At 39.3% G+C, this 26,373-nt stretch overlaps 3 protein-coding genes across 5 annotated transcripts; 1 reads left to right on the forward strand and 2 right to left on the reverse strand.

Annotated features, from left to right (window-relative positions):
• Positions 1 to 340: 340 nt before the first annotated feature.
• pcyox1 (prenylcysteine oxidase 1) lies at positions 341 to 9,803 on the reverse strand. 2 transcript variants are annotated; one of them, XM_072658597.1, is made up of 7 exons: positions 9,736 to 9,803; positions 8,609 to 8,744; positions 5,582 to 5,788; positions 4,425 to 4,599; positions 1,506 to 1,717; positions 1,238 to 1,390; positions 341 to 1,094 (listed from the first exon to the last, which is right to left on the reverse strand). In XM_072658597.1, exons 2-7 carry the CDS (start codon positions 8,709 to 8,711, stop codon positions 424 to 426), a joined length of 1,521 nt encoding a protein of 506 aa, XP_072514698.1. In that variant the 5' UTR covers positions 8,712 to 8,744; positions 9,736 to 9,803; the 3' UTR covers positions 341 to 423. The 2 variants fall into 2 exon arrangements, with proteins under 2 accessions (XP_072514698.1, XP_072514699.1); XM_072658598.1 differs by having other exon boundaries at positions 9,703 to 9,797.
• A 1,513-nt stretch (positions 9,804 to 11,316) lies between these two features.
• On the forward strand, positions 11,317 to 14,202 carry fam136a (family with sequence similarity 136 member A). Its single transcript, XM_072658931.1, has 3 exons — positions 11,317 to 11,657; positions 12,884 to 13,024; positions 13,837 to 14,202. The coding sequence occupies exons 1-3, from the start codon at positions 11,571 to 11,573 to the stop codon at positions 14,023 to 14,025; spliced, it is 417 nt and encodes a 138-aa protein (XP_072515032.1). The 5' UTR covers positions 11,317 to 11,570; the 3' UTR covers positions 14,026 to 14,202.
• Positions 14,203 to 14,678: 476 nt separating this feature from the next.
• On the reverse strand, positions 14,679 to 24,776 carry gmcl1 (germ cell-less, spermatogenesis associated). 2 transcript variants are annotated; one of them, XM_072658498.1, is made up of 15 exons: positions 24,473 to 24,776; positions 22,979 to 23,175; positions 22,255 to 22,378; positions 21,333 to 21,429; positions 21,025 to 21,122; positions 20,125 to 20,237; positions 19,970 to 20,035; positions 19,761 to 19,845; positions 18,880 to 18,970; positions 18,643 to 18,783; positions 17,830 to 17,899; positions 17,149 to 17,224; positions 16,896 to 17,041; positions 16,660 to 16,747; positions 14,679 to 15,466 (listed from the first exon to the last, which is right to left on the reverse strand). In XM_072658498.1, the coding sequence occupies exons 2-15, from the start codon at positions 23,152 to 23,154 to the stop codon at positions 15,326 to 15,328; spliced, it is 1,512 nt and encodes a 503-aa protein (XP_072514599.1). In that variant the 5' UTR covers positions 23,155 to 23,175; positions 24,473 to 24,776; the 3' UTR covers positions 14,679 to 15,325. The 2 variants fall into 2 exon arrangements, with proteins under 2 accessions (XP_072514599.1, XP_072514600.1); XM_072658499.1 differs by having other exon boundaries at positions 24,434 to 24,776.
• Between the last annotated feature and the right edge of the window lie 1,597 nt (positions 24,777 to 26,373).

Below are 26,373 nucleotides of genomic sequence, written 5' to 3' on the forward strand. Positions count from 1 at the left end.
GTTGACCATCTGAGCTTTTGATCAGCATAGGGTGTTTTGGGGTGAGTTTGATAGTTTAGGTCTTCAAATCTGGCCCTAAGATCTAAAAAAAAAAAAAAGGATGGAAACTGGGTTCAAGGTCCAGATTTGAAGACCTAAGGCTGGTCGACCTGACTAAGCTCAGGCAACCAAGCTGGTTGGCCACCATGACCAGAATGATTACAGCCCAACTGGTCAACCAGCTGTACTACCAGATTGCTCAGGTTGGTAGACTAGTTTATCAAACATGAATGACAATATGTACACCATGCTGGTCAAGAGCTTAGCTGGTCTACCCCCCCACCCCCCCGAATGACGGGCATTATGTAGACGTGTTGCAGAAATCAGTGCAATGTGAGGTAGGATGCTAAACTCTGCAGTGCTGTGACCCTCCAGGACCGGCCTCTACAGCTCTCCGCGGAGGCGGGTGTGCAGGTCTTCCTGGTTGATTTTGGCCGTCTGGCCGTGCCAGCGATGGTGGGCGAGCAGTGCCACGTTGCGAGCAGCGAGGGCGCTCATTTCCATGCAGCTGGCAGCCCACTCGATGGCGTTGAGGTAGAAAAGGCGGTCGTGGAGGATGAACGGAGGCATGCGGCGCTGCGGCGGGGTGTAGGAAGGGTAAGCCAGCCAGGGCTTCACCCAAACTCTCTCCCGTGACTCAAAAATAGCCCCCAGCTGCTCCTCGGACAGCGGCTTTGGAGAAAATATCTTCCACACTTTACTTTCGCCGGCCGGTGGCCGGTTGTAGTCCAGGGGAATACTGATCGGGTCCAGCAAACTCAGGCTGTTGATAGCCAGCGCCTCATTATCAGTGGTCAGAATTTCCGACACGACAATGTCGGCCGGTTTGACATTGGTCCCCAGGTAGGACACGTTGAGCCGGCCCAGGACGAGCGTGGCTACCGTCTGGTGGTAGAGGCCAGGGAAGTGAGATGGGATCGGAGGAGAGAATCCAGAGAAGTTGATGTCCGAGAGGCCCTGGTGAAGGGGTGTGGCTACAACCACAATGTCATACAGAGAGTGGGCGGGGCCAGAGTCACCAATGTAGTTCACTTCGTAAAAGTTCGCTACAGTGCCTGATGCACACGGAGGGAGAGGAGAGACACAGACAGACAGAGATATATTTATGATCACTTCAGATCTTGTAGCTTTGATGTCATACTTATTATTTGATGTCACATAATGCAGCGATTATGTAGCTAATAGAGGAATGCTGTACCACTTTTGGACGGCCTTGTCTTTGTAGAAACTGCAGTCACTCGGGCCTGGATGAGTTCAGCTTTGCTGTTGTACAGAAGCCCTGAGCAAACCCGCTTATTACCTCCGTCCACCGCCCACAGGCCCGAGTCAGCCCCAGCCAGGGATACGGCACCTGTAGATAAACAATAATAATAATAATAATAATAATAATAACAACAACAGTTAAATTTTATTTAATTATTAATTAAATAATTAAATATGTAAACAGAAGCACTGCTGAAACGTACCCACGAAAGCGCTCAGACGAACACTCTGGCCGTAGTTAACACGTGTGATTGCGGTCACGATGTCGTTGATGAAGACCTGGGAGAAGCCATCGGCCAGCATAGCCTCCTCCAGTGTCTGATTGAGCAGTGTGAGGAAGCCGTCTCCACCCATGGCATGCAGCAGCTGCTCCACGCTTGAGAAGGAGTACCCAAACTGCTGGTACTGATAAATCCTGTCAGATAAATCCGGTTAGGTTAGTCACAGTAGGTGGAAGAGGAGGAGAACTTAGCTTGAACAACAACAACAACAGCGTGATTAACACAGCATAAGAAGATGGGAGTGCTGTGGGACCGACGTAGTCAACCTGCACCTGTGGCTTCGTGCATCTGCTCTTATCAGTCTGTGGAGGGGAAGCCAACGCTAGAACATCCTTACCCAATAGGACAGGCCTCAGCCTCAGGTGCAGCTCCAGTGGATGCTAGTGAGGATCTTAGCGAAATTAACTCTTAGGCTAAAGTCTTAACGAACACATGGAGCGCCTGCTTCACTGGTGCCTCATAACACTGGAGTTTCTCCTCCCAAAACGGTAAGAGCAGACCACTGAGACACTTAGTTTAGTTTGGGTGGATGTTTTAAATTTAGCACCTTCAACCATAGACACAACAGCTCTTCTTCTTTGGATGTGGAGCCCAACAACACTCTCAGCCCTGGTTCTGCACATTTCAGGACTTTTCCTGCTCCCAAAACACCTGATGAAACTGAGGGAGTCAGTGCTTTCAGAGCTAGAGGGGTGTGTTAAAGCGGGATGTCCACTAAAATGCAAAGGGCAGGGTGCCTCCAGGACCAGGGTTGCTCTAAATCAATGCTCGAAATAGCCGGGTTAGCACAGCAGCTAGTGAGAGAATGTAGATTTGGAGGTCTTGCCTGAGGAGTCGTCATTGGTGTAGATTGGTGGGCTTAATCCAGCTCTGGGCTGCCTCAGGGAAGGCAACGCCGTTGTTACCCACTAAGCTACACCACCAATTAATATGTGAGAATAGCAGCCAGATTGCTGCAGTCGTTTAACAGCATTTTCAGGTCAGTTACCCTCACTATACCGGACTTACAGTTTTTTTGCGAGCAGTTTTGCTCCTGCTTGGCTCAAGTGTAAAATAATCCCACACGTTTCGATGTATCGTGATCTCTGTCGATGATGCATCATACTGTACCGATACTGATAAGGTGTCCACTGCCGATACTGATACTGGTTTTAGGTGCTGGTATATGAGCACCGATCCGATACAGAATCAGCATAGAAAGGTCCTCTACAGACATGTTTAGAGCCCTGATACAAAGGGTCAGCCATGCCACAGCAGATATGGCTTGACTAGGCCTTGCCCCAATTAAATCACCATCGAATTAGGACTTAATGATGAAATACAAACATGAATTAGAATAAAATCAGGTGTCAGGATGTTAAACTGTGTTTATCTTGGTATGGTTGCATAATAAAGAGGTGAGAAGATGTGAGCAAAACTGTGAAACACTCAAACACTGCTGTTCCTCCGTCCAAAGAACATCCAGCAGAACCAAAGCAGAGCTGGAAAATGGGCCGAGTCCACGCCCACTACAGAAAGCCATAGTCAAAGCTGGTGAAACGGTAAAGCGCAACAGTGACGTCAGCTCATCACCAACAGACTCTGCTAGTTATGGCAATCAGTGTTGCCAACTCCTCAGTAAGGAAAGTAGCTATTGGCTGTCCAAAAAGTCGCTAAATGACATCATCGCCTAATTTGCATAACTGTTCATTTGCTTGTATTTGAAGCTGTGGAATAAAGAGATAACTAAAAGTGGTAGAACTACAAATGAACTGAATTAATGAATAAATCAATAAATTCTTCTGTTGATTATTTTTTAATAATTTTTCCTTTGAAATAGGCCGTCGCTTCTCAAAATAACTTCATGACTTTAATGCTTCGTCTCGACCCACATTACATAAATCATTTTTACGTAAATTACATAAATCAATTTTGTCCTGTGTTGTTAAATGTTAGCATATCAAATTTAATCAAGACTGTTATGTGGGGTGGAACTGCTACTCTACGCTTAACCCTCCTCTTTTATCCGGGCCTGGGACCGGCGATGTGACCCTAAAAGAGACGGTTTGGCCGAGTTCCGAGTTTTTTGTTAGTTTTGAGGTGAGTGAGTGTCTGAGAAAGTTAGATAAATGCAGATGTATTTTCGTGTCTCTCTGAAGACGCATTTATATTTACACCCCGCTCTGTAAATAGGGGGCGGGGTCAGCGGCGGCTTTGCGCAGTTCATACGCAGTGTGGACGTGGAGCGGTGTGGGTCGGCTCTGACTGTGAGGCCGAGCACTGTGAGTGTTGTGGGACGGGGCTCACGGCAGCACCCGCTGCTGAGGACAGCAACTGAAAAACAAGCGTCTCCAAAAGTCTCCAATGACACCAAAAAAAGTTGCTAGATTTGTCTCTAGTCGCTTTAAAAAAAAAAAAAGGCTGAAAAGTCCCTAAATATAGCTACAAAGTCGCAGAGCTGGTGGGAATACGGGTTAATAAAGGACAAATGATGTTCCCAAGGCCAGACAAGACAAGACAAGACTGGAATCCCAGTACAGAACATACCCTCAGTGAAGCATGAGGATATCAGAGTAATATCAGTTTCAAATAAGTGATAATAAAAAAACTAAAATGACGTGTGTGAAATCTGAAGCTGATGTGTGCTGATGTGCTTACTGAAGTCCAGAAGAGCAGAGTGTCTACCAATACTTATACATGTTCTGTTTCCATATAAATCTGACCCAGGAGGGTTTGCTCCCAATTTCTGGTCCCAAGTTTATATAACTTTATGTGTCATCAACTGGCAAACATCCTCGTCCCACAGCCCCCAATATCAGCACAGTCAGAATCCACCCTTTACCCTGTAACAGTCGCATTCACCTCATGAACTTGTCCAGAATTCCCTCCACCCACATGTGCATGCGGATGGAGTTAAGGCCGTAGCGCCACAACATGCGCAGGAAGTTGACGATGAACCAGTCGCTCTCCTCAAAGGTCAGCTCCTTCCCGTTGAAGATGGCCATTTTGGAGGGGACATTAGTACGCACGGACAAACCTGATGGAGAGGACAACACAAAAAATCCCAAAGATCATCACAAACCTTTGAACTTTTTAATCAGCAGATAAAAACAGGAGCTGTTCGCGCTGTGGGAACAGTCCGACTAGGGCTGGGGATCACCACTGATTTCCTGGATCGATTCGATTCCGATTCTGATTCAATTCAATTCAATTCAATTCAATTCAATTCAATTCAGTACTGATTCATTTGGGTATATTGCAGTTACAGTATGTTTTGTTTGCAGACTGCTGACTGTGAGTAACTGCTGTTCCTCCGTCCAAAGAACAGCCAGCAGAACCAAAGCAGAGCTGGAAAATGGGCAGAGTCTACGCCCACTAAAGCAAAACAGTGACGTCAGCTCATCACCTCCAGACTCTTGGCCTTGTGACTCATGTCCAAATGTTTGTGGACACCCCTTCAAATAAATGCATTCAGCTATTTTAAGTTGCATCCATTGCTGATACAGATGTGTAAATGCACACACACAGCTCGTCTAGTCCTTGTAGATAAAGAAGTACTGCCAATAGAATAGGACTCTCTGGAGCAGATAAATAAACATGAGCCTACTGGCACCATGCTGCCTAATGTCAGGTTATATGGGCTAGTAGAGGGGTATAAAGCCCCCCAGCATTGAGCTGTGGAGCAGTGGAATAACTGTGTTCTCTGGAATGATGGATGGTGGGGGAGCTCCATCCAGTACTTTTGGGATGAGCTAGTGAGTTGGGGATGATGAGGTGGGGTAGTGATCATCATTCAACATCCTGACCTCAATAACGCTCTTGTTGTTGAATGCAATCAAATCCTCACAGCAATGCTCTGCTCCAAAATCTAGAAGAAACCCTTCTTCTCTGGACAGTAAAGACAGTTACTCCAACAGAAGCAGGATCAGCTCTTTTAATACCCTTGATTTCAGAAGAAACAGTGAATGAACAGGTGTCCCAATACTTTTGAATATTTTTTTGGCCATACAGAAACTCACCTAGTCTGTCCACAAAGTGCTTCATATGCAAATTAAGGGGGTGTATTACGGATCCTCCAGTTTCATAATCATGACCCTTAACGTTCTCAGTAGCCAGACGTCCTCCGACAGTTCCTGCCTCATATACATCAATCTTGACGGACGGCCCGAACTCCTGCCTGAGGAAATACGCGGCTGATGATCCTCCGATTCCAGCTCCGATGACGGCTGCAGGGGTAAAGAATAGAATAGTGAACATTTTAGCTGTATCATGAATCATTTTAAATTCTGAGTGTCCCAGTAAAACGTGGTCATAATTTTTAAATTAACAATTTCATACAGTTTTTATTTACTTATTTAATTTATTTAATTATTATTAATTATTTAATTATTTGCTCTTTTCACTCACGATGAAAGGCCCAACATAAATGGTGTCAAACTAGCTGAAATAAAATCTTTTATAAATGTAAAGAATACACCATAACCATCAGCCATAACATTACAACCTTCAGAGGTCTTGTGGAGTCCATGCCTTGACGGGCCAGGTTCTCTGAAACTCCACCCAGATTAGTCATCAGGATCTGCGTTTCACAATCATGGACATGGAGTTTCCCTGCAATGCTGATCTCTGTTGTAAGCTTAGTCACGCCAAGATCTAATTTCCTCCCCAATTTTAGTCATTTCCATTTCCCACCCTCTAGCAAGGACTCCCCCATGCTACCAGCACTGAGAAGGTGAAGGCTAGCAGGAAGGTTCAACACGCCTGAAGGAGAACAGTTACTGCCGATTATGCTCCTGGTGGAGTTCGGCTGATTTTTATGGTGAATGATAAAATGCTGCTGAAGCCGCCCCTAAAACACACCTTCACCTTACCTAGGAGCCGTAGATTCAACATGGAAGCACACTGTTAAAAGTGTACGATTCTTGAGGAACTATGGAGGTGCTTAAGGTGCTTTGAGGAACCTTCAAGAAAAGTTTTTTTAGAAGAAAAAGGTTCCTCAAAGCCTCCTCCACCTTTTCAAACTAATGAGATGTGTATCTGATCACTTTGATTAACATATAATTTACATAAAGGTACAGCGGCCTGGGCGAAGTGTGTGTTGGTTCAGGAGGGGATGCTCTCTGCTGACCTGTTGAACTTTCCTCGATTTTACTTTCTCTTTTTATTTCTGGTTCTTTTTAATCTCTGTAAGCCTAAACTATCGGCCTGCTCCTCTGTTTTCTTCTAAAATGACGCCAAAGATCTGCACAGGACTTTTATCTACAAGCAGAAACAGTTAAATACTATAACTATTACTGCTACTATTAATAATGACGGTAATCATAATAATAATAAACTTTAGCTTTAAGCTTAACATTTTGTTTTATTTTTAAAAAGTTGTTTTTATTTTTTTATTTGTTTTAATTTTTTTGTTTTACTTTTTTAAATCTGTATTTCTATGTTTCAAATACATATAAATATTCTCTGTATATACAAGCAGATATATACGTACATAGATATATACATAATAATAAAAGTAATAATAATAATAATAAGCTTGTCAATATAATTAAGCTTCAAATATTGATTGATTTAAAATAATGTGTAGAAAAATACAATTATATTATCATATTTTCATATATTTATTTTGTAGTTGTATTTCTATTTTTCATAGACATAAATATTCTCTGTATTTATAAGCAGATAAATATGCATTGAAAATGTATTGAAAAGATGTATTAAAAACAATTTATGTATTTGTTTGTTTATTTTCACATTTAAAAACAAACAAAATAAAAGTGAAGTCCGCACAGCATTCACAGGAAGTGATGCGCGCAGGCGAAAGCGGTGTGTGTTCTCCGTGTCCCATGCCTCTGCGTGTCTGGTAATCATAATAATAAACTTTATATTATATAATTAAGCTTAAAATATTATGTTTTATTTTTAAGTATAGAAAAATACAATTAAAAAATGATATATTATGTATTTTTATTTTATAGTCTTTTCATAGATTTTTATTATTTGTATTTCTTTTTTTTTATAGATGTATAAATATTATCTGTATATATAAACTGATATATACACACATACTTAGATGTATTTAATAAAAGAACAATTTATTTGTTTGTTTATTTTCACATTTAAAAACAAATAAAACAAACGTGAAGTCCACACAGCATTCACAGCGGCGTGTGTCTGTGACTGCGAGAGGGTCACCTTACACACCACAACAACAACAACAACAACAACACCTTACACAACACCGCTTCCGCCTCCACGCGTCACTTCCTGTGAATGCACTGCGGACTTTTATCACTTTTATTTAGTTTGTTTTTAAATGTGAAAATAAACAAACAAATTGTAATAAAAAAATATATAAATAATTTTTTTACACCACCATACGCATCTCACACACTGCTGTCAGTAAAAGCAAGTGTATGGAGGATGCCCGTCCCCTGCTAGAGGGAACTCTCAAGTACATTTTAATATGTTTTAGATTTATGACGGGTCATCTTTTGAAGATTTTACAGTCATCCATTAGGACCGGGAGTCTTCACATGGGTGTACGTTAGTAATGCTGTGGAAAATGACCCAACAGCAGTAAACACGACTAGATTACACTCAGAGTCGGGTCGAGATGTGATCGGGAGGCTAAAAATCTAAGTCTGCATTCCTCACACACACACACACACACACACACACACACACACACACACACATACATACACACACACACATACACACTACTCCATCCCTAACCCGCTCCAACCGTCGACCCTGACTGATGAAACATCTGCACTCTAGAGCCAACCAGCACAGACTCATCCAGACTGAGAATCAGGGCTAAGGTGGAATAGTGTAACTCCAGCTTAACAGATGCTGAGGAGGGGTGGGAGGGGCTATCTGCTTATGCTCTCTAGGAATCCAGACGGATGGCTGTGGCATCGTCCTTGCAGTATTTTAACACTAGGAAGATATTATATCGAACCGGACAGTGTGTGTGTGTGTGTGTGTGTTGTGAATTGTGGCGCACTGGACTGTGCGATCAGACAGTAATCTGACTTTACCGATTTTCTTAGGCGGCTCGGAGGCAGAGGTCAGGCTCCTACGTCCGACCTGACAGATCCCGAGGACCAGAAGGGCTTTGACTGACAGATTACTCAGAGACATTGTGGACGCTCAGTTCTTCACAGGCTCGGACATCTGGAAAGGAAGGAAATGAACAAAGCAAAGTTACAGCCGTGCAGCTCAGGAGTCAGACGCAGTGTCTGCTGGGAAATACAAAAATACACACACACACACACACACACACACACACACACACACACACACACACACACACACACACACTATCTCTGCAGGCTAATGTTTGTTTAGATCAATCCAAAGGTCACCTAACAAGGAGACACAGACGTACAGTATAACGTACAGTAACTCATGTCCAGCCATATGCTGAAATGCCTCAGGTGAGGGTCAGGTAATGGGGTCAATCAGCCTAAACCCAGGCTTTTGCACGTGGCTCTTAGAACATACTGTAATAATGTTTCCTCTTTTTTTTTCCGTCGCCTACCTGCAAAAACCTTGCATCTCCATTTTTGCTGTTTTTCACTTTTATTGTAAATGTAAATCTGTCAGTTGTTCTTTATACTGTATCTGTGTTTAAGGATGAATGGACCAATAGAAATGCTCCAAAATGACCTGGAATAAGTGACAGAATTGACTCCATTGAAAGTGAAGGAGCTGTTTGTCTTCTCCTGTATTGTTTTTATTACAAAGATGTTACATAGCCAAAGTATTATTATTATTATTATTATTAATCTATCTGCAGGGAAAGCATAATTAAAAATGATAAATATAATTTAGTCCGCTGTAAATTACACTTCGTTAAAATATCAAACTGTTGAGAAACTAATTTTATCATTTTAACAGAGATGCAAACACTGACTGTCACCATAAACACCTACAGTAATCAATATTACTAAATATTACTAATATTACTATGACTAAAACCCTGTAAATAATAATATTAAATAACAACACAAACTTTAAACCATCTAACTATTAAATCACCTGTCTAACATCATGCAGAAGCCATCATCATCATCATCATCATCATCATCATCATCCTCACCACCCTCATCATCCTCATCCTCACCCTCACCCTCAGTTCTTGTGCTGTAGGAGATAATCTCACCGTGTTCAGAGATGTAGAGGTTGGAGCTGTTAGCAGACTGTAGCTCAGCTCCTCCACCCTGCCTGCCACAGCACTCTGAATCCGGCAGCAGCAGCCTTGGAGACTTTTACTCTAGATTTCAAAATAAAGGTTTTTTCTTTGCCAGGTTTCCGGCCGTACATTGACATTATTTAGAAATTATGAGAGTAGAAATGTAGCAAATGATTTTAGACACCAACTTAATAAAGTGTTCCCTCAGTTCAGACGCTTTAATTAAACTGAGGGAAAATAGCTAATTAGCTACCAGCATCATCTGCTTTCTGCTAAAATGAAGCCAAATATCTGCACAGGACTTTTATCTACATTGTAAGCAGAAACAGTTTTATATAAATCCTACGTCTATAAGTATTACTACTACTATTAATAATTACGGTGATAATAATAATAATAATAATAATAATAATAATAATAATAATAATAAACGAACAATAAAACAGGTGTAAGGAAATTAGAAAACTAAATATAAAACGATATGTGTTGTGTTTTATAGTATTTTCATAATTTTTTTAATTTGTATTTCTATGTTTCAAATACATATAAATTTTCTCTTTATATATAAGCAGATATATACGTACATACTTAGATATAAAAAAACGGTAATAGTAATAATACTTATAATAATAATTAACTTTATGTTATACAATTAGGCGTACAATATTATGTTTTATTTAAAAGAAGGTAAAAAAATACAATTCTAAATTTATATATAAAACATATAAATATTCTCTGTATATATAAGCAGATATATACGTACATACTTAGATATAGAAAAAACGGTAATAATGATAATAATAATATTAATAACCTTTATTTGATATAATTAAGCTTAAAATATTATGGTTTATTTAAAAGAAGTATAGAAAAATACACTTTTAAAATCTATTTTCATATATATTTTTAATTTGTATTTCTATTTTTCATAGACATATAAATATTCTCTGTATATATTAGCAGATATATGCGTATATACTTAGATATATAAAAAACGGTAATAATAATAATAATAATAATAGTTGAAAAAAAAGGTTATTATTACTTTGTTGTACTACTTCATAGTAAAAACATATAATTTTATAATTGTATTTTTCTATACATTATTTTAAATAAAACATAATATTTGAAGCTTAATTATATAATATAAAGTGTATTAATAATATTATAATTACTATGATTACTGTTTTTTTATATATCTAAGTAAGTACGTATATATCTGCTTATATATATATACTGAGAATATTTATATGTTTATGAAAAATAGAAATACAAAATTAAAAAATCTTTTTTCTATACATTATAATAATAATAATAATAATAAACTTTATGTCATATAATTAAGTTTACAATATTTAACTTATAATATTTAAAATATTATAAGATAAATACGCACATACTTAGATGTATTTAAAAAATATATTAATTTATTGATTTGTTTGTTTATTTTCACATTTAAAACTAAACTAAAAACTAAATAAAAGTGATAAAAGTCCGCACGTCATTCACAGGAAGTGACGCGCGGAGGCGGAAGCGGCGTGTGTTCTCCGTCTCCCATGCTTCTGGTGTCTGCGAGAGGGTCACCTTACACACCACCACACGCATCTCACACACTGCTGTCAGTTACACACACACACACACACACACACACAGGCTTAAAAGCGAGTGTACGGAGGATGCCTGTCCCGTAGGTTGTGTGTGGGGTTGATTATGGCCTGGTAGCTTTGATTAAGGCTGTGGTCAGTTAGTGAGTCTTTCCTCCTCCGGTGTTTTTTCCTCGTAACTGTGGTTGAAGTCCAGGACAGATGGCAGAAGCTCAGCAGGGTAGGGTCCAGAAGGCGGTGGAGGAGATGGTGCAGGGTCTGGAGAGGGAGCATATCCGAAAAATGCAGGTAAATTCGTAAAGCTGGGGTTGACTTGTTGGAATTGTCCGTTCCACCTTAAATGGTGCAGCAGTTCCATTCTGGCGCCTCAGGCGCCAGAATGGAACTGCTGCACCATTTAAGGTGGAACGGACAATTCCAACAACAGCCCAACTTGGCTTATTTTTAATGCTGCACTAGTTACAGATATTAATAAAGTCAAATCTATGCCCTCAAACATCTTAAATACCATCATGTAACCATATAAACATTAATATGAATATGAATAAATTCCCAGGTTGTTCCTACATGGTCTGCAGGGTGACAGTTATGGGTGTTATAGTGCTGCTAAGGGGTTGCTGTGTGGTTGTTATGGTATTAATGGTTATTATTACTTTGATGTACTACTTCATAGTAAAAACATAATTTTATAACTGTATTTTTCTATACATTATTTTAAATAAAACATCATATTTTAAGCTTAATTATATAATACAGTGTATTATTATAATTATGATTACTGTTTTTTTATATATCTAAGTAAGTACATATATATATGCTTATATATACAGAGAGTATTTATATGTTTATGAAAAATAGAAATACAAAATTAAAAAATCTATGAAAATACATATTTTATCATTGTATTTTTTCTATACATTATTTTAAATAAGCTGTAAGCTTAATTGTATAACAACGTTTTATTATTATTATTATTATTATTATTACAGATGTATAACGTTTTTATCTAAGTATGTCATATATATCTGCTTATATATAGAGAATATTTATAAATATATATATATTAATTTTTTATGTATTTGAAATATAGAAATACAAATAAAAAAATATGAAAATACAATAAAACAAAACACATCATTTTATATTTACTTTTCTTTTTTCCTTATGCCTGTTTTATTGTTCTTTTAAATAAAACCTAATATTTTAAGGTTAATTATATAATATACAGTTTGTTGTGATGATGATGATGATGATTATTATTATTATTGTTATTATTATCATCTTGAATGCAATCATGTAACCATATAAACATTAATATGAATATGAATATATTCCCAGGTTGTTCCTACATGGTCTGCAGGGTGACAGTTATGGGTGTTATAGTGCTGCTAAGGGGTTGCTGTGTGGTTGTTATGGTATTAATGGTTATTATTGATGGGCATTATTACTTTGATGTACTACTTTATGGTAATTAATACTGTCCAATTAATACTGTCTTTTAATGTCCTTTTTAGGGACGCATGTTCCGATGCAGTGCAGACTGTTGTGACCGCAGCACTGACTCTATGAGTCAGGTACACCAGTGTATAGAAGTCTGCCACACACCTTTGGCCAAGGCCCAGGGCCTCGTCACCAACGAGCTGGAACAGTTTCAGGTCAGTAGATTCGTCCCTGATTCCCTGATTCGGCCACGGTTTGGCATTTTTATTTATTTTATTTTAATTTGATTTATTTATTTGTTTATTTATTTATTTATTTATTTAGTTAGTTAGTTCCATGTCTGCAGTCGTTAGCATTAGTGCTTATTTATGTCCGTGGGGTCGGTTAAGAAGGAGAAAGCTTGAGCTGGACCCTCAAAGCCTAGGGGTCACTAATGACAGCTTAACAGTCTTATGACCCTCTTAACTTGGGAGGGCTGTGTGACCGGAGCTACCCTCCCAGTAAGTCGTTCTGGAAAGATGGAGAGGACTAAACACTGGGGATTTGAGAGTTCCAGTTCCTAGGCCCATGCTTCTGGTGGGTTATGATGGTCCTGCATTAAATGGACAAAAGTAAAGGGACACCTGCTCATTTATTGTATCTTCTGGAATCAAGAGTATTAAAAAGAGCTGATCCTGCTTTTGTTGGAGTAACGGTCACTACTGTCCAGAGAAGAAGGTTTTCTACTAGATTTGATTGTATTCAACGGCAAGGATGTTGGGTGATGGTCACCGCCTCATCATCCCCAACTTCCCAACTGGTTCATGTTGCTCTGATTGGCCTACAAAGCTTGGTAGCTCAGGTAGAACAGTGATCGCTCAGTCGGAAGAGCTTCAGACTATCAGAGCCCCTGAGTGAACGGTTTAGGCTTAGGCTTAGGACTTCGGATTGTGTGTGTGTGTTCACTGCCACAGTTGGGTTAAATGTGTTTTTAATTCAAATGAAAGCTTATCATGTGATCACAGCTGCAGTTACCATTGGTTTTCAGGATCGCCTGACGCGATGCACAATGCACTGCAACGACAAGGCCAAAGACCTGTTTGACTCCGGGGGGAAGGAGGCAGCCGTGCGCTCGCTGATGGAGAAGTGTGTGGGCAGCTGTGTGGACGACCACCTAAGCCTGCTGCCCAGCATGACCCGCAAGTTGAAGGAAAGCCTGCAGTCTATACCTCAGTGATCACACGTGACGAAATACCATTGGAGATTCATGATGGACTCTGACTTCTGTTCATCTGGTAAAGCCGGTCCCCTTCATCACTGACGCCGTACTGTGACTTATTTGTGATGTGATTTTGTCTTTGCTCGACTGCTGTTTCTGTTTTTGTACGGAAATAAAACCATTAATCAAACAAAACTGTCCTGTTCGACCTCTGCTGCGGCACGGAGGGGGCGCTTAATTGCAGTGAGCGTGGAAAACATGGGTAAAGCTTCAAAAATGTGCTGATCACTGCATGCATTTGGACAAAAGTATTGGGACACCTGCTAATTCATGGTTTCTTCTAAAATCAAGGGCACAAAAAAAAAAGGTTGAAGGTTTTCTCCTGGATTTGAAATGTGAGGAGGATTTGATTGCATTCAGCCATAAGAGCATTAGTGAGGTTAGGATGTTGGATGATCACTCCCATGCACCTTTTCCATTCCCAGTTCATCCTCAATTCATCCTAAAATTGAGACTAGATAAGCTGCATCAGCAATGGCTGCAACTTGAAAGTTGCTACATGCATTCATTAGAAGGGGTGTCCACAAGTATTTGGACGCATAGCATCTACACTCTTTAAATGCGCAACTCAAAGCAAGGACAAAAACGAGGGACATCAGAGTGAGTCTTTCTTCTGCGTCGTTTTATTTCTGTTCCGTGTCATTTTGGTCCAAAATGAAATTCTTCTTTGATGTATAAATACTCTAAATCTAATATACTACAGTTATGGATCCATGATGTATATGAAATGCCCAGCTGCTCAAAACCAATACTGTCAGTTTTGCCCCGGTAATGGAGCTGCACTGGCGAACACTGGTTAGGAATCAAGACGACCTTTTAAAAGCCAGCACCAGTTTTGTTAGAGTAGAAAACACTGAATAAATAGGAATGCATGACAATCAGAGCAGTGTACAGTATGAGCCAAAACGAGACTATACAGAAACCAAAAAACTAAACATGAACTTTTATACAAAATAAAATGTCATCAATTTCACAAAAACAGTAAAACCATAACAGCTGCTCACACCGTCTCTGTGCTGATGTGTTCTGTGGAAAATTACAGCAAAATCATAAAAAAGTCTCACTCTACTATTCAGTAATAAATAGAGGAGTAAAATAAAAAAAAACAACATAATTAATAATTAATATACATGTAAAAAAATAAGGCATACAAAAATGGACAGTAAAAAGAAGGAGGCTTCTTCAAGGCTGGGCTGCCGAGTTGGTGGGAAGTGATGATGATGTCACAGGATGAAGACGGAGGTCAGTGGCTGTTGGTTCACGACACGCTGCGGGCGCTGCTTTCCGGTTCTCCGGCGTCGGGCCGCCGCTCGGCGGAGGGCGAGGTGTACAGGAAGTTACAGCACACGTACAGCGGGAAGGACAAGAGGCGGCTGTCCAGGTTCATCACCACATACTCCTACAGTCACACACAGACACACACACACACAGACAGACAGACAGACAGACAGACAGAGGTCAGCTCAGGTGATCCAACTGATCGACTTGGACTCAGTAGTCGTTCTCAAGGGCATCTATCAGTCAACTGACCCAGTAACTGCCACTAGCTTACCAGGGACGCTTACCAGGGTGTAGATTATAAATAAATAAATAAATAAATAAATAAATAAATGGGAAAAGTGTGTGAGGTGGAAACGCTGATGTCTCAATGTTAATCTGTGGGCGTGTCAGCTGATCAGGAGTGAGTAGGTCATTTATGACGGGGCTGGTCAGGTTAGTACGAGTCGCCTCATTAAAGAGCTTGATGGTCTGCTGGTGAAGCAGAGGCCGGTCAGCAGGGAAGGTTGTGAAAGGTGCTGCATTTGCTCAGAGGATCAAGGTGTTAGTAGTTTTATGAGCTTGGTTATCTAAGTAAACTGGGAAATACTGGACAAAAATACAAGACAGCTATGTAACCATAGCAATACGGTATTTATTTGTTTATTTTTTACTTTTTGAAGTCAATATCTAAGTCTTTAAAATGGCAGATTACAAGGGTCCTCCCCCACCCCCCAAATACAACTGCAGAAACTACACTACGTAAGTATCAGACCATTATATTATTTCTGCAGTTTTACATTACTATTACATTATTGTTTTAACAAAAACTGAATTATCAACAAAAAAAAAAAATAAAATAAAATAAATAATATAATGTAATAGATTATAAAATATAAATTGCTCTCACATATATAAGAGTAATCTATATTCATTTGCTCTAATAAGGTGATTGTATTTTTAAAACATTAGATGTAATATGTAATGATCATATAGCAGCACCTGCATAACCAGCCATTCCTAAAAGATCGAAAATTTTAAAAACGGCCGAAAAGATAACCATGTAAGGAGTTGTTTCTAACTCTCAGCCTTATTATTTTATTTCAACTAGGTAAAATAGTGAGTTCACCCATCAGCGACCTTGATTAATATATATTAATAATACATAATTAAATATTACTAATACATATTTATGTATTTATTATTTATTTATTTTGTAGGTTTATTAGAAATAATGCACTCCAGTCTTGGTTGTGGTGCCATGCCACAACTCATGAATTCCCATCAATACCCATTAAAAAAAAATTGAAAACAGCAATGACTTAAACTACAGACCTGGTCCTTCTCCAGAGTCAGAAGCTGGTAGCCTGTAGACCGGCTACAAATCAGCTTTCCACTGTTGTCAAACGAAGCCAGCCGTAACCTGTTAACCAGGAGGAGAAACAATCCAGGAGGACAGCACAGATCCTTTTAATAAGCGAGCGGCTGAAAGCAGGACGTATTGTCCTAGGAATATATGCATTACAATACCCTGTGTGTGACCCCATAGTGCATAGTGAAAGGTGGCTCACCTGAATGCAAGGTGTCGTCGAGGCTGTAAGCTGACAGCGCCCCCACATGGCTGGCTGAGGGTATTCCTCTTGAAGACGATGAAGCGGTTGGTGTAGGTGACCAGCAGATCGAAACCGTAATTGAAGCCGGTCCATCTCCAGCAGTACTGAAGGAAGACATACGAACAGTCACACACACTGCACTGAGCAGCCTGCGCCAGTGAGCGCAACACGGAGTCAGAAAGGATGAAGTATTAATAACTAGTAGACCCACGTCTCCATCTTTGTTCAGCTTTCGGCCGCAGCGCATGCTGTTCCGCTCAAACTCATCCTTATTGGCCTCTTGCGGTCTAACACATGACCAGAGATACAGACATATCAGACATAATGACATCGTCTTGCATAAAATCAATTACTGATCACATTTATTATTTATTGAATTCAATGACAGCTTACCAACCCTGCTCCTGGAGGAACTTACCCGCTTACCCTGCGTCCAACCCACCTGATCCAACCCATCAGCTAATTAAAAAGCCCTTCCTGAGCTGAAGGTGGTGTGTCGGAGCAGGAAACCACCAAAATGTGCAGGACAAGGGGTCCTCCAGGAGCATTGTTGGGACTCGCTGATCTACAGCACTGGTATCCACCCCTGCTCCTGTAGAGCCACCTTCCAGCAGAAAGGATCCAAGCCTAATCCACTCTAACTGATTCAAGAAAGTACTGCCTTCAGAGGTTCTTGATTGACTTAATGAGGTATTAGATTTGGGTTGGAGGAGAAATCTGCAGGAAGGTACAGTAGCTCTCCTGGTTCCTGAGCACCAACATCACACAACATCATATTATCATCATTTAAACCATGAAATAAAATGGTTTTCTGTTGATTCCAAACTTATGAATGATTGTACACAGATCCAATTCCCTGTGTGAGAAAATGACAGGGTCTGATCACACGCACCCGTTGTCATTGTCGTGTTCAGTCCTCAGCATGGTAAACCACTGCTGCTTGTATATACTAGACAACCAGTCTGAAGAAACAGAAGCACAGAAGACAGAAACAGGAGGTCATTCACAGCACAGCCTCAAGAAAACCCTTCAGGGCACTTTCTAACAATGCAGAACCACACTCAATTAAACTAAATAGCTTAATGAATAAAGTGAGAACTCTCTGATTAAGTAAGAAAAACAATACACAGCAGGGACAGAAGTATTGGGACACCTGCTCATTTCTGCCCGTTTCTTCTGACCGCAAAGGTATCAAGGGCTTTATCCTGCATTTGTCGGAGTAACTGTCTCTACTGTCCAGGGATAAATGCTTTTTACTAAATTTTGGAGGAGAATTGCTGTGGGGATTTGATTGCACTCAGAAACAGGAGCCTTAGGGAGGTTAGGATGTTGGATGATCACCACCCTACCCCACCCCCAACTCCCAAACTGATCCCAAAAGTACGACAGAGCAGCTCCATCATTCCAGAGAACACAATTCCTCCACAGTTCAATGCTGGGGGGCTTTATACCCCTCTACTAGCCCACGCCTGGCATTAGGCAGCATGGTGCCAATAGGTTCATGTTTATTTATCTGCTCCAGAGAGTCCTATTCTATTGGCAGTACTTCTCTACAGGGACTGGACAAGCATTTGCACCTCATTCAGCTGTATGTCCAAATGTTTGAAGGGGTGTCCACAAACATTTGGACATAAACAGCCTGTTTATTTCTAAGGAATAAAGGAACTAAGACCTTGGCTCATTTGATCTGAGTGCAGCATCTCACCCGGAGGAATGATGTTGTCCCGTTCGAGGATGCGGGCAGAGGCCAGGTCGTTGATGATGTACTGCAGACGAACGTGCCTGAAGACGGGGGTGAAGGGCAGCCCCTGCTCTGTGCACAGAAACGGCTCATCTTCTCCCAGCTCTGCATTGATAACACACAGGCTCGGTCACACATGCCCCTTCGCCCAGGCACCAAAAATGGAACATATCTAGATAACTGATTATTTCCAGAACTAACCACTTCTTCTTTTACAGAGCCACGTGTCCGCATCTACCAGAAGCTGCTTGATGGGGCCGTCCCAGGATGGATTGAGCTGCAGAAACATCCACTGCAGGACAGAGACAGAAGCACATGTAGTGTACATCAACCCAGACTGTGATGTTTTAGACGACTGGGTCAGAAACATGAGGAACACCTCCAAAACATGTTCCTCATATGCAGTGATCAGTATCTACCAATCATGCTCCAAAGAAGGGTAACCAGTGAAAAGGTGACTGGGTCATGTGCACCTAATGTTTTGGTGATCCTCATGGGCGACTTCGCTAAAGGATCTGCTGCTAACGTTATTCTTGGTGCCAGATACCACAGGACACCTTCAGGGGTCTTGTGGACTCCATGCCTCGAATGGCCAGATCTGTTGTGGTGAAACAAGGGGGGCAGGTGGTACTAATGTTATGCTGATGGGTGTTTTTCTGTATATTATTTGTATCTCTCGCTCTCTATGAATCTCTCTATCCATCTAGCTATAGGTCTTTTTCATATACATTTTTTTTCTATTTTGAACTATTGTACATTTTATATTGTCTTATCTTGTTATTCTTTGTGATCAGACGGTCACTTTCAGTAGTAGTTGTGCTACAAGAAAGTTTAGCATGGGGTACATTTTCAGCAGCTTTGTAATAAATACAAGCCTCGGCCCATTTAATTTGCTTCTTTTGGTGTCAATCACCGATTAAATAAATAAATAAATAAATAATAATAATATATATAAACTTTCCACAAATATGCCAGGAAACAACACAGCAAGCCTGTTTAAACTGCATCAGTTTTTTAAAAAATCAATTTTTCAATCAATCACCCAAATCAATGCATCTTTACACCCCTGTGAGATGAGCTACCTTCTTCAGCGCAGTGTAGACGTCCATCTCCACTTGCATAACAAACAGGTCGGACGACTGAATCAGCTGTTCGATGACTTCAACTCTTTAAACAGAAAAACAACAAAAAAGTCAACACAGATCCTCAACATCACGCTCCGAAGAACCGTTCAGGGAGATCAATAGACAGAGAGAGAAAGAGAGAGAGAGACACAGAGAGAGAGAGATACCCTAGTTCCTTCATCAGGTCCACGTTCTGATGGGTCATCAGGTTATTAAGGAGCCACTCCAGACACCTGTGAACCCCAGAGAAACACTCAGGAATCACGATGCAGGACAAAACCAGCAGTTCGTCACAGCCAGAAGAGAGAGAAAACACACTGACTTCTTCATGACGGAGTCCAGGCCGTACATGTTAGCAGCAGCATAGTAGCCACACACGGTTTTAACACTGACGTTTTCCTTCATGGTCTCTCCACACTGCTGGATCAGTCCGTCCTGCAGAAACACAAACACAGCACATTGATTTGTGATTTGTCCCTAGTAGCTAGTTTGTCCCTTTTTACATTTCTACATGTCATGATCAATGACATTTTAATAGAAATAGCTCCACTAGAAATTGCTCCAAAATGACTTGGAGTGATGATAAAGTGATGATAATGACTTCCATTGAAATGCAAGTTTTCTCCCCTTTTGCTGACCAAATTCTGACCAATCACATCACTTTTCTGCCACAGACTAATCAAGGCACTCAATTTTAGTCTAAATAATGCAGACTAAATCTTTAAACTCAGCAATATTTACCAACGAATCAAGCCTTCATCAATTTATTATGTTTTTAATATACTGCATTTATACAGTAATTAGTAATTATTCTGTCATTATAAGGTAATTTAATTATCAGGGCTTCAGTGATTACGGACGCATTGGGACATGACTGAAAAGACTGTGCTGCTTTTTATCTGCTAGAAACCAAACTGCATATAAGCACATAATATTGCCAAAAATATGTGGACACCTGCGCATCCAGTGTTTCCCCCAGAACCTATATTTGTACTACAACAAATAAGCTTGCCCCCCTTTGCTACAGTAACTTCTCTATTACTCAGGGAAGGCTTTCCACATGATTGTGGAACAAAACGTTAGGATTTGATTGCATTCAGCCCTATGGGAACAGTGCTAAAGTCAAGTACCTGACCGAGAAATCAGTGTAGAAGTTGGTGGTAATATGGTAATGATCTATATATCTGAAGTCTGAAAATTAGGCCTTAGCTGTTGCACTGACCAGCTGAAGCATGCAGGCAGCAGCCAGGATACTGACAACTCTGCTGGGTTTGATCAGGACGTCGTCTCTGTAGAGGGAGCCAAATACCACCTGCAGGGCTACACACACAAAAACGTTACAAAATAGAAGGGGGGGGTGTGGAACATATAGGCTATAGGTTACAGGGATACTTAAGTCAGACGTGCCAAGCTAAATGCCACCAGTGGGGATAATGTATTGGCATTATTATGCTAGTCATTCATGACATTTAATAAAAGGGATCAAATGAATGAATACAGATGTTTTCTGTACCTTTTAAACAGTCTTACCTTCTGTGTCAATATTCTGGTCAGGGATTTCCAGTTCGATGACCATCATATTAGATTCCTTCCAGGAGCCACTAAACATGCTGGAGAAATATCCCGACTACACACACCAAACAACACGGAAAAGAACACACACTTTATATATGTTTATTCTGCAGAAAACATTTTCACTCTGCAAATTTGAGCATAAACAGCATAACTGTGACATATTATATCATATGCTGAGAGTGTGGTTATTAATCAACTGACTTATAATTTAATCATAATTCAAAGTCATTTGCATAAGGATATTTTACTGCACAAACACAAAACATGCTCTATAGAAACAGTGGTGCTTTATTAGAGGCAGACTGAGCATTTTAATGATCTTACATTAAAAAAAGTGATGTTTTGTATAATAAATAAAGAACTGAGTATTTATTTATTTCCCTGCACCTTTCACATCCAGTCTATATTGTATAAATGGAAATTAAGCTGCCCATTTTAAATTCATTGAGTTCTTAAGGTCATAAACGTGAAGGATAAACACACAATTATAAAAAGTGAAAATAATTGAGAAAACTATACAATAAAAATGTTGCATATGGGCACTTTAATAAAGCACATGCCTCCTTCACAAAGAATCTTGACAGCATTTTGATGCAAAATAAACCTGCTAGCTTACATGTCTCATATTTGGCAGCTTAATTAATGTGTTAAGACGAGGTTAAACGCCTAGTTTAAATAAATTGAAGAAGTTCAGGTGTGATATTACTAGAAAACATTGATATAGCTCTGCATGATCTCTTACATTAAAAAAAGTGATGTTTTGTATAATAAATAAAGAATTGAGTATTTATTTATTTTGCCTATTCTGACAATTATTACTAACTGCACTGGCAACAACTGTCCTTATGTTTATCCAGTGTGACATGTGGAGCCCTACCTGGCACAGGTAAACTTTGTGCAGGTTCCACTCCTGGCCCAGCGCACAGATGCGGATGTCGCTGTTTTCTCCATTCAGAAACAGAGTCTGGTAGATATACTTAGAGGTGCTTTTGAGCTTCTTCCTGCAAGAGAAAATCAAGAAAAGTATGACTCAGGTTTTTCGGCTCCGGATCGCATTTTACATAAAGATGTTTAAGACACCTGATCCCATCCCTCCAAACCCAGTCTCTCAGCAGTAAGAGAGTTTACTGCAGAAGCCCCAGATCTCATCAGATCAGATAAAGCAGGAGAACATAAATCCAGTAAAAAGGAGAAACAAGAGCTTCTCATTCTGAAGAAAGAAAGTAGTGAGATCTTGTCGGTGAGCTAATCTGAAGAACAGAGCTCGGTTCCTCCAGGTTTCTCCTGGACACCCCCCAGTCCAGCCAGCACAGCGTGGAGGATGTGTTCAACTCCATCAGCAGCAGCAGCAGCAGCAGCAGCTCACCTGATTTACCATCATTAAGCCCTGATTTACCACCAAACCAGGTGTTGATCTGAGGAGAACTCTAAATAATACTAGACTCCATGAGAGAGGAGAACTTTGGAGATGTTCTAATGATGAACACAGTGATGGAGAACCACCACCACTTTCTGTAGGAGTGTTATTATTAGTGTTTAAGGTTAGGTAGGTATAGGTTTATTGGGAGGTCCACATGTATACACATATGTGTGAGCCTAACCTGCGAGGTGTGTCCAGAAGGCTGTCGTCTTCCTCTGGCTCACTATCACACTCACAGTGTGGCACTCTTTTCCTCTTTTTGCACTCGCAGCTGTGTTTGATTCCCGAACAATGTCCCTCCACAGCCGGCTCTGGGCTCTGGGGAGCAGCCTGGAAACGGGTTCCGAGAGACCCCATCACCCTTCAGCTCCCTTCAGCCTGGTCAACACAAATAACAGCTACTGAGCAATCCCGTACATACTGTATAAACCACAAAGCTCTCAAACATAGCCAGCATCTACAAAAATAATATTCCATAGTATTTACATCCTGGGGTTAATGTCAGGCTCATTCAGGAGTTGGCTGAGGGGTGGAGTCCCTGCACATTTCACACCCAGTCTATATTGTATACATGAAAATTAAGCTGCCATTTTTTTATGAATTGAGTTATTAAGGTCATAAACATGAGGAATAAACACACAATTATAAAAAGTGAAAATAACAGAAAACTAAACTAAAAGAAAAATATTGCATATGGCCCCTTTAATGACGCACAGGCCTCCTTCATAAAGAGCTCACATCTCTTAATAAGAGCTTAATAATGTGTTAAAACGAGGTTAAAAGCCTAGTTTGATCAAATTGAAGAAGAGGTGTGATATTACTAGAAAACATCGATATAGCCCTAGGTAGCTAGTTAGTCGACCGTTTTCTGAGGGGTAGGGTTAGCTAGCTACTTAAGATAGCATATATTTAGAGATATGTATGCATTTTAAATACTTTAAATAACTTAATTGTTGGTGTTTCGCTGTTTTATAACTTTTAACCAACGTCCAGGAGCTCTATCTGATGGCAAACGAGGCTGGAATTGACATGTTTTTGGAATTGTCCGTTCCACCTTAAATAGTGCAGCAGTTACATTCGGGCACCAGGAATAAACACACAATTATAAAAAGTGAAAATAACAAAACTAAACTAAAAGAAAAATATTGCATATGGCCCCTTTAATGACGCACAGGCCTCCTTCATAAAGAGCTTACATCTCTTAATAAGAGCTTAATAGTGTGTTAAGACGAGGTTAACTTAATTGTTGGTGTTTCGCTGTTTTATCATTTTTAACCAACGTCCAGGAGCTCTATCTGATGGCAAACGAGGCTGGAATTGACATGTTTTTGGAATTGTCCGTTCCACCTTAAATAGTGCAGCAGTTACATTCGGGCGCCAGGGGCGCCCGAATGTAACTGCTGCACTATTTAAGGTGGAACGGACAATTCCAAAAACATGTCAATTCCAGCTTCTTTAGAGATTATATTTGGAAGAAAATTAATATTACATATAAGAAACATGGATTATTACATTTGTACCTTAAATTATATTAAGTTACAACACTAAAATCACCTATATTTAGCTACTACCCCCATAGGTGGACACATCTCGTACTGTCTACCCTCCGAAACGTAAACAGTAGCCATCTACCTACCTGGCTAAGGACTACACTGTGCTGTAAAGCCACTCTCACCTCTTTAACCCACCGGGGTTTAATCCACACTTCACAGAGGATCTCAGAGAGGTAAACAACCCGGCTTTCGTCCAAACCAACCGAGCCAACAAGCCGAATCTACCGACTTTCCCCACAAGACCCAAAACACGAAGACACACCCTGTCAGCTAAAGCTACCCATTCCCCGCACACACAGCCGCCTGCGATCACACCATCACATGTTTATCTCTCTGTCTATTTAAACAAACAGGTCTGAAAGATCAAATCTCGCTTTCTGCACCAAAAACACCAAACGGAACAGTGCTTTCAGCCTCAGCTCCGAACTCTTATTTTGTAGAGCTGCGTTTAGACACGTGCTGCCCCCTGTTGTATTGGAGCTTCGCTATGTTCAATATTACTATGATCGATTAATAACGATTAATAATAAATCTTGATCATAATATACAAACTAAACAATATTATATAGCTATACACAGCATAAGCAACTGGTAGATAATAGCAATTCCACAATACAGCACATCAATGCGATACAATAATTACAATAATAACAATATATAGAATAAAAGTCATCAATCTGCATTTGAACCAGGAGGAATTTATTATATGCCAGAGGAGTGGGTATCAGCACACAGATGACAATACTGAATAATTATGTGCATATATTGCAAATATATAGTATGGATTTTATTTGATTTATTTGATTTAATGCAATGTAAATTATGGACAGGTACTAAATTACTACTAAATAATATTATTGTGCACACAACGATTACATACAGTGTATATTTAAATTAGTCGACTATATATATATATATATATATATATATATATACATATATATATCAGCAAAATAATTGATTATACCCTTTAAATCTATATTCAGTAATATTTGAAAATAAATGAATAAATAAAACAATTATTATTGAAAATACATCAATATTAAGATAAACAAAAAATATTATTTACACATCTATGTCAACCTATTGTACATAAAACTGTCAGATTATGTAATATAAATATGTATGATGTAATATTTAATTCTATAATATTCTGTAATAATGTATAATATCATAAGGAGATGTTTAGAAAACCAAAATCATTAAAGTCCCTTGCAAATATATTTAATTAATTTATTTATTTCATATAATGTTAATTATGGACCGGTACTAAATTACTACTAAATAATTTTATTGTGCACACAACGATTACATACAGTGTTTATTTAAATTAGAAATATGTATAAATATAAAATAAATGAGTCGATGACTATATGTACAGCGACGAGATGTATATATATTTATTTTTTTCCATGGTATTTTAAGAACAAGAAGAATTTGCAAAATAATTAATCATACCTTTTAAATCTATATTCAGTAATATTTGAAAATAAATGAATAAATAAAACATTATTGAAAATACATCAATATTAAGATAAACAAAAAATATTATTTACACATCTATGTCAACCTATTGTATATAAAACTGTACGATGATGTAATATAAATATGTATGATGCAATATTTAATTCTATAATATTCTGTAATAATGTATAATATCATAAGGAGATGTTTAGAGAACCAAAATCACTGAAGCACCCTGCAAATATATTTAATTAATGAATTTATTTCATATAATTATTAATATAATAATAAATTATGGTCAAGTCTGGAATCACTTGTTATGTATTATAGTACTGTATAAATTGCACATATATTTTGGGGACAATAATTCAATTATTGATACATCGAGAACAAAGATGTATTCTGGATATTAATGTAATCTATTTTTTATTTTTTATAAATATATATATAAGTATATTTATTTACCTCTTTCAGCCAATAGCAGGCGCTGCTGAGAGAGAGTGGGCGTCATCTTGTGGCTTGAATCAGCCAATGAGCGTTTAGAAATGGATCCCCTCTA

This window comes from Salminus brasiliensis, chromosome 16 (genome assembly GCF_030463535.1).
Source record: "Salminus brasiliensis chromosome 16, fSalBra1.hap2, whole genome shotgun sequence".
Classification (NCBI taxonomy): Eukaryota; Metazoa; Chordata; class Actinopteri; order Characiformes; family Bryconidae; genus Salminus; species Salminus brasiliensis.